This window comes from Hippichthys cyanospilos, chromosome 2 (genome assembly GCF_059441005.1).
Source record: "Hippichthys cyanospilos isolate Australia breed blue-spotted pipefish chromosome 2, RoL_Hcya_1.0, whole genome shotgun sequence".
Classification (NCBI taxonomy): Eukaryota; Metazoa; Chordata; class Actinopteri; order Syngnathiformes; family Syngnathidae; genus Hippichthys; species Hippichthys cyanospilos.
The window spans coordinates 24,587,178-24,596,066 of NC_142370.1; the positions used below are offsets into that span (position 1 = coordinate 24,587,178).

Genomic DNA, 8,889 nt, shown 5'->3' on the forward strand with positions numbered 1-8,889 from the left:
ACACGGTTCAAAACACATGGTGTCAATGCTTGGGAAAAGTTACCAAAAATACATTTTAAAATCATGATCATTGTCATGCTTCAAGATTGAGTAATAGTAAGGACACTTACAAAATGTCTGACTCGACCTAATTAATACAGACGTGCACGCTGTTATGCAGTGCTCATACTGGACTCTGACCCACCCGGGAACCATGTGATCCCACCCACCCATTCTTTCACTCACTCCCATCTGAGCGATGACACCAAGTCGTCTGAGGCCTGCGGGGACAGCATAGGCAACCTGTGAGTGTTTTACGGACTGGAGCTCTGCTTGCCTGCTGTATTAAATGCCTGTCGCTGGAAGAGGGACGTCCATGTGAGTGTTCATCATCATGAGACCAGCGTGATCTGTGTACTAGCCCGCATTCTTGACTCTTCAGCTGAGCAGACGTGTTTGACTGGCATGACTTTCTGTTGAGCTTCTGCGGTCGTTTCCCCTCAAATTCACAATGGGAACGATTTAATCTTATCTCTGCTGACAAGTTGAGTTTGCAGCTTCAAAGGTATTAAGTGGGGGGATTTCGGAAATCAGCAAAATGAGATCATTTTTTTAAGAGCCATTCTGAAATCAACTGGAAATCGAGAGTAAATTACTGAGAAAGTAATAGATAAGTAGAAGCGCAACTGCATATGATAAATGACTTTAAAACACAATAACAATAGGAGGAGTTGGTGTTCTTCAAAGATAACTTTCACCTCAAAAGTTCATTTGTATGAATATAAGCCAATGTAACAAAGAGTTTAAAATTTAAACATGCACTTAAGATAAAGATGTAAATCAAGATTATTCCAAATGTATTGCAAGAGTTCAAAATTTCCCATAATATTATGTTAATAAACAAAAGCACAAATGTCAACAGTTCATAGACATTAAATGCAAATGCAATAAAAGGTTAAATACATATGAAGTGTACAATGGCAGTGTACTGTAATTTGTTTGCGCAGAACTAGACAGGCAGCATTTGAGAAAGTAGAAAGACTAGGAAATGATGTTCTGCTTACCCTGAAAAAATTATTGCAATGTGTATTATATAATAAGAGACAGTAGCACTCTAATATGAACAAAACATACTTTATTGCCATAACACAAATTAGATAGGGCTGTGGAGTTCAAATGTTAACATTGGAGATCATGTAGCATTAAGAATTCACTGTCAAATCTGTGTGATGGCCCATTGGAAAAAAATCAAATTTGTTTGTTTGACGGTACTGACCGACCGCGAAAAATTGCTTTTTAGTGTTAGTCAACAGATTGAAAGGCTGAAATTTGCGGTTGTTGTAAAAATACAAGTTGTAACGCTTTTGTTCAATTTGACAGGTGAATTTTGCCCTCTCGGTGTGGCAGCGCAAGAGGAATTCCGTTTTTTCCTAATCAAGCCAGGATGGCGCTTGTGGTTCACATGCTGGCCTGCGCCTTTGGCCTGGGCTCCTGGGTGGCCGTCAACGGCCTGTGGGTGGAGCTGCCGCTCATCGTCAACACCCTTCCGGAAGGCTGGGAGCTGCCATCCTACTTGACCGTTATCATCCAGATGGCCAACCTGGGACCTTTGCTCATCACACTCATGCACAAATCCAGCCCGGGCCGCCTGAACGAGCGCGCCGTCATCTACGCCATCCTCTCTGTTGGCGTGCTGTCCTGCTTCCTGCTCGCCTTCTTCTGGGACCAAACCAGCATCGTGATGGGGGCACCGCACAGCACCGCCTTCTTGATCATCACCTTCTTCCTGTCATTGGTGGACTGCACCTCCTCTGTCACGTTCCTACCTTTCATGATGCAGCTTCCGGCCAAGTACATCACCACCTACTTCATCGGCGAGGGGCTGAGCGGCTTTGTTCCCGGCGTTGTCGCTCTGGCCCAAGGTGTGGGCGTGGCTAAATGTGTTAACTCTACTCATGGGACAGAAGAAAACCACACAGGTGGAAATGGGTGGTTCCTCCGGACCGAGTATCTTCCTCCCAACTTTTCCACGGAGGTCTTCTTCTTCTTCTTGACAGCTATGATGTGCATAAGTCTGGCTGCTTTTGTCACACTCAACAGGCTTCATCTGCCATCTGAGGAAAATTTGATGGACAGTTCAGTGGCGTCTGTCTCCTCTGGCCTGGACAATCCTGCGGTGGAGATTGACGGGAACAATCCAAAATGGCAAAACGGGGCGAGGAGCCGTGGAGGGCCCCTGCCAGCAGAGCCCACTTACTCCATATACCAGCTGACCTTCATCTACTTCCTGGTGGTGTGGGTCAATGGGGCCACCAATGGCGTGCTGCCCTCCGTGCAGACGTACTCCTGCATGCCTTATGGCAATCTGGCCTATCATCTCTCCGCTGCCCTGGCTTCAGTGGCCAACCCCGTAGCTTGCACCATTGCAATGTTCTTCCAAAACAGGTACTGTATAATTTGTATGTACGATAAATAGGACAGACACTTGTGCAAAACAAAGACTGGTAAATGTAAAACAGACAGACTGAATTTGTGTACTTACCAATAGGGGTCGTATGACATCTTCAGGTATTTTAAATGGATTAAAAAAAAAAAAAAAAGATACACAAAAAGTGGGCTGCGCAAAATGCTATACTGGTTAGATTTACAGTATTCATTTACTGTGGTCTATAACAAAAAGTGCCCGAAAGGAATCTATCGAAGGCGGCGGCTCTGTGGAGGAGTGGTTAGCAATCATTTAGCCCATCAGTAGCTAGCATAATAGCCTATATGAAATGCTAGAGCAAACACATGGACAAATGAATACGTGCACAAGAGTTTAACACAAACAGTATAAACCATTAAACTCTCATTTATAGTTTTCTTTCTAACCTGGTGAGATGACTTGCTATTTTGTTTTTTCCGGGCCGTGGTTAAGGTGATACACATCCCGTCACCAAAAAGCACCCAGACTAGTTGTTGCTCTTTAACTGGGTCAACTGACAAACTCTGAGTTTGAAGACCCCTGAGATGATAATTAGAGGATGCACCTTGGGTGAACATTTCCCTATAATTAGATTATTCTCAGTCTTGAGTTTTCCTGTTATTCCCCCGGCCTGCTTTTTTTTTCTTCTTTTTTTTCTCTGGTACCAAAAGTTTCAACTTTTGAACCTTTCTTTAACCCCCCCCCCCCCCCCCCTTTTTTCAACGAACATGATGTGTTTCAAACTGCAAACTGTCAAACTGCAAATGTGCAGGGATTTATGGTCAATACATTAAAATGAAAAAGGTAATCTTAAGTCATTACCCCCTCCTCCCATTAAAAAAAAAAAAAAAAAAAAAAAAAAAAAAGATCACAATTCTTCCCCCAGGTGATCAAATAGTTAGTTTCGAACATTATTGGACAACCATTTCGGCTTTTAAACTGAACATCACCACAGAAAAGAACTCAATCAAGATGTGATTTTCATTCCATTTCATACAATACAACCAAAAACACGTGTGTTAACTGCTAAAAGGTAACTACCACCATTTTGTGAAAGCTGTTCAATGAAAGCTGAAAGTCTTGACTTCAGTCACATTTTGGGTCTATTGTGATGGTAGAATAAATGCGCAATTTCTGCTAACTATGCCCGCCTGAGCTTGTAACATCTTTGTGCTTTAAGGTCTCTTTTATTTCTGGGTGTGCTGGCGCTGTTGGGGACAGGTTTCGGCAGCTATAACATGGCCATGGCTGCCATGAGCCCCTGTCCTTTACTTCAGGGTTCCATGGCGGGGGAAGTCATCATTGTGAGTGACGCACAAATATGTTGCATTGTGACCTAAAATTTACCAGCAAAGTTAACAAAGACTTGGAAGTTCAACTTCTCAAAACCCTGTTGAGCAATACTGCTCAAAGTACTTTTCATCAGGGACGAATACTATTTATATTTGTCGTTTTAAAGAAAGAATCAGCGATTTATGGAAAATTGTCTTTTGTCAATGCTGTTCAATTTGTCTTCACCAGGTCCTCTCGTGGCTCCTCTTCACCGGAACTCTGTCTTACGTCAAAGTGATGGTCGGCGTCATCCTGCGGGACCGCAGTCGCAGCGCTCTCGTTTGGTGCGGAGCAGCAGTACAGGCCGGGTCGCTGGTGGGCTCTGTGGTCATGTTCCCACTGGTCAACACCCTAATGCTCTTCAAGGCCGGAGACTTCTGCAACACCAAATGTCCGCGCTAAGAACTTACATGTTGATTTGAAGGGTCTGTATCATAGTTTAATCTTGTCACAGTGAACTACTGGCAGGGGTGCGCATAATTCAGTATTTGCTATGCATCCTTTCTTTCATTAACAGTCAACCTCAAAGTCTTTCTCAGTGTTGCTGATATATTAGCAGCACACCGTCTGTGTGTGCACACAGTCAGCCTGCGTCCTCGAAAGGTTTCAAAATTCCATCAGTTATGGTTTGGGCAGACACAGTTTCATTTGTCCAAATTCCTCTTCGACTTTAAAGCGACAATGTAAACGATCTCTTTCACACCTTCACGAGAATGATAGGCAGCTCTGACAGCCAGTCCGAGCCGCTTCAGTAAACACACAAATATCCTCAGAGGATGGAGCCACTTTCAGGGAAAAAAAAAAGTTTAGCTCAGGCTTGGCTGTTGTCACGGGTGAAAGTTAGCTCGGCTACGCAAATGCGTGAAATGAAGCACACGGCGTTACACATCAATAATTTCTGTCGTGCATGCATACCTGCACTCCATTTAAGTTCATCCCTGACTATATACTGTATATATTGTTTATGAGTATATGTCACTTTTGGTAAAATGGCGTTCCAATTCTTTCAAGATGTCCTAAAACTGCTGCACACGTTGCCCACCGAACGGTAAATAATAACAAGATTGTTGGCATGGCCCCTGGTAACATCTTTCTTGTGTCAGGTGTTCTGGGCTGCTGGGAGAGCGCCTTTATCGAACATGCATGTGCGGGCAAGCGCACGGAAACATTTCAGGGCAGCGAAGCTCCAGCCTGGTATGCTGGTGCCTCGGCCGAGGTAGTCGCTCTTAGCGCAGCTTCCCTCGGTTCCCTTGCCAATCTTTCCGAGGCACTTCAGTGGATGGTCGTTGAATGTACTTTGATTCACTGCCAAACAATTGTGTGTACAATGCTTGGTTGTTTTTGTTTCTCCACGCTGCTATCCATGTTTGACTGCAAGCAATATATTTTTCAAAATCTTGTTAATATAATATTTTTATATTAAAAAGGCGGTTTTGACCGTGTAGTTGGAGTCAGAGATTGGCTCCCCCCATATTGAGCCACGCTGCGAACTGTGCTCTGCAGCCAGGGTGAAACTTGTGGTGATTAGCAGTGAAGAATTTGCAATTTAACACGACTAAAGCTTAATAGAGTTGTTTTTGCGTGATACAGACCCTTAAAAGGCTCGTTTCTGAGCATGAGTCTATTTATTTAGCAAAATATATCAAGGATGTGATACTAACTTAAAACAGCATATTCTTATATTTTCTAAGAACTTTTTTTAATTACAAAAAATTGACACGATACAAATATTTTAATATCATATTATTGTTCAGCATCTTTTTAAAGCTCGCAATATATTTTCTTTGTCATTGTAAAACAGGGATCACCATTCTTTTTGAAACTGAGAGCTACTGAGTAATATGAACGCCTACCAGTTTAATACACATTACTGAAATGACAAATTTGCCCAAAGACTGTTAGGTGAATGAGTGTTGTATTCTTTTATGTGAAGACATCTATCATGCGAATGGTTTTTTTCAATAATAAAGAAACAACTGTAGTAAATATGTAAATCTAGTCTAATATGTAATGTGTTTGTAAAATTCCTAGAAAATCACAATCTTCAATCACTTGTAAGCTTTTTCCAGAAGAGGCCTGCATCCTGCTTATGTGATTCTTGCGGGCTACTCTGTAAAACAAACAAATTAAATAAAAATAAATAACAAAAAAAAAAAAAACTAAACATTTGCGGCATAAGAATGCTGGACCTGAGAAGCAGAGCAAATATTGATATCGATATTGACAATTTTTACTCTTACAGTGAAATGAACACCTGGTTTCAAGTTAAACTTCATGTTTGTCACATATTGATTTATTACAAAATGCACAGGGTGTGTAACAATTACAGAAATCCAATTCACGAAAATGCTGTTGAACACTAGATGGCGCAAGCCCATTTGAAACACTACAAGTTAGCGCACTCCTACTAAAGACTTTTTCTGTACCCGGGATGTGTTTGTAGAACATGTGTGATGGCATTTGATAAGCCAACGGGTTTTTACTACAAAGACAGATACTGCATGTAGAATGAGCACATGCTCGTCTATGTACAGGGCATTCCACTCATACAAGTAATGCATTTGCTATGAAAAGTCACCACTAACAATATCACTGCACTGTCAATGTTTTTGTGTGTGCGCGCGCGCTCGTGTGTTGAGATAAGCGGTTGTGACATGATTGGTCTTGACTCTTGAGCAATAATTAATTCGACAAGAGAAAATTCATTCAAACGAATGTGAAAAGAACCATTCGAAATCATCGGATGTTTAATTTACAGTTCGTGATCCACTGGTTTACCATCGCGGTGAAACGTGATGTGTGATCGATTAGTTACGTCTGCGGAGGCCTCTCGGTCTGATGTGCAGTTCCCGATCGAGATCGAGCTGCTGCAGATGTATAGCTGTCTGATTATTCATTTCCAGAAATGAACATATTTGTAAACATTAAGAGAAGAGGGAGTAAAAAATAATCATTGTGAACTGCTTTCATGTTTTCGGTGTTTTGGAATCTGTAATGTCGACTTGGTTGAAATTGCCCCTCAGCGGCAATTTTCGGGTGGACTCGTGTTGTCTGAAGCTTGCGAACATAGGCGCTTTTGTAGAGAAATGTTACGAGGGTTTTACATCAGGGGTGTCCAAACTCGGTCCTGTCAGCATGTTTCCCAGGTTTCCCCAAAAAACTTCTAGATCTTGAATGTTAGTAAGGTGTTTTTTTTTTCAGAGGGAAATGTCAATAAGGGACGGTACTTTTGAGATACCGTACGATGTTTTTTGTTGTTGTTTTTCAGAAAAAAAATCGTATCACGATGCACAAATGATTTAAATCTTTACATTGTAATAAATGACAATGTGGATTACTGAATGTTTTTATACTGTCAAATACTGAGAAGGATTAATGGATGCAAGTCATTGGTGTAGAATGTTTTTCCATCAGCAGATGCTCCTTCAGCCCGTCTTTCGCAAAGGGAGGAGGGAGACAAGGAGGAGGAGTACGAGGGCTCTAATAACTGACACTCAGCGGGAGACGTCATGGCTAATGCTTCCGCCGTTGGACACTTGGGAGATTCCCTGACCCGACTGACTGAGAAAAAAAAAATAGGGAAACCGACTTGGACCTCGATTGTCCCTGTCTAGCCTCTGGGGCTTCCCATCAGTGGACGGCAGGCACGAGGGACTTTCTCACTTGGACGTGTTGTTGAGTCTTTAATGCACTGAAGATGATCATGAACCACGGCAGTCAACAAAACGTAATACTCCTCAACAAATACAAATTCGTTTTTCAAGCCCAGGCATGAAATTGTGATGAAAAGATAACACAAGCTCTGTTACGAAATACAGCTCGCAAACTGGAACTTTGGCTTTAAATCCTATTTTCAAGCCATAACCCCAGTTTGAAACCCTGAACTGGTTCGAACCATAGTAAATAGGCTGAATGCTTTTATGTTAAACACAAACTGAAAGTTTCGTTTTTCACTCACAGACTGACGATTGAAGGTAATTAGTGATTTATCAGATGAACAAATCGAGTCCTTTAATGGCTTGTGAATGATGGGTCTTTGTAGGGAGCCACGCACCATCGTTTCACCCCCGCTAACCACATTCACTTTTATAGAACGCGTCATCTTACCATATTAGTGTCATACAGTGGAGTTTCGCCACGCATTTGAAACACTGCCCATACAGTTCCTACCGGAAACATGGACGCGATAACTACCTACTTGATATGACTATACTTGTGAAAAAAAAAAACAAAAAAACAAAAAAGAAAGCAGACCCTGATATGTAAAATTATGGCAAATATCGACCCTGATAATTGGCTCGGCCGACAATCAGTCCATCTCTACTTCAAAGAGCCAAAAGTCCCATCACTACTGAAAAACTGATGGAATAAACGCAGACGGTGGTCTCTAATCCAAAATGCAAGTTTGTCAAAATGACACAAGTGAGATTTTACTTTTGGCCACGACAACAAGCCATCTTTAGTGCAGCAAGCTAACATGTGTCTAATCTTTAATGGCCATGTTTTTTTTTTTTATTGGAAAGCATGTCCACATTGTGAGGGTCCAACTATGCTCTTTGAGCAGTAACCATAGCACCAGCTGTGGAAAAGACACAAACTGGGAACTGATGTCGCATGAAACGGTCGGTGAAAGTAGCATAAACACATTAGCCGCGTTAGTTAGCTGCATTAACTACATCTGTACCGAGCCTAGAAACCAGGTAGTGTACGTGATTGGCTGCAATGCCCAAAGAGTATGAGTCATATGAGAAGCTGCTCCCTCTGCAGACTGCAATTGCCTGGTAAAAGCAAACGATGTGCGAGAGGATTAAAAAGAAAAAAAAGTTTTTACCGGATTTGGCAAATTTGGACGGTTTTAAATAACCGTGCCTTTCAAAACGGCGATATATTGCAGTTACGGTTATCAGCCCATGCCTAGTTGGGATTACTATGCCGCTAAAAAGATGTTGTGACGGTATCTCAAACCGCGGCTCAAGGGGGCGAATTAGCCGCCGAATCCACTGCCTTCCATGTTGAAAATGGCTTCATATCAAGCATCGATGAAGATACCATTATCCTGGGTTATTTTTGGTGGCTCTCGCATTTAATGGGTCCAGGGACAATGCAAAAACGTT

The 8,889-nt window shown here is 42.1% G+C and overlaps 1 protein-coding gene across 1 annotated transcript; it reads left to right on the forward strand.

Moving 5' to 3' along the window:
- The first annotated feature begins 232 nt into the window (after positions 1-232).
- Positions 233-7,135, forward strand: slc52a3-1 (solute carrier family 52 member 3-1). Its single transcript, XM_088409162.1, has 4 exons — positions 233-357; positions 1,360-2,424; positions 3,624-3,747; positions 3,965-7,135. The coding sequence occupies exons 2-4, from the start codon at positions 1,424-1,426 to the stop codon at positions 4,175-4,177; spliced, it is 1,338 nt and encodes a 445-aa protein (XP_088265288.1). The 5' UTR covers positions 233-357; positions 1,360-1,423; the 3' UTR covers positions 4,178-7,135.
- The last annotated feature ends 1,754 nt before the right edge of the window (positions 7,136-8,889 follow it).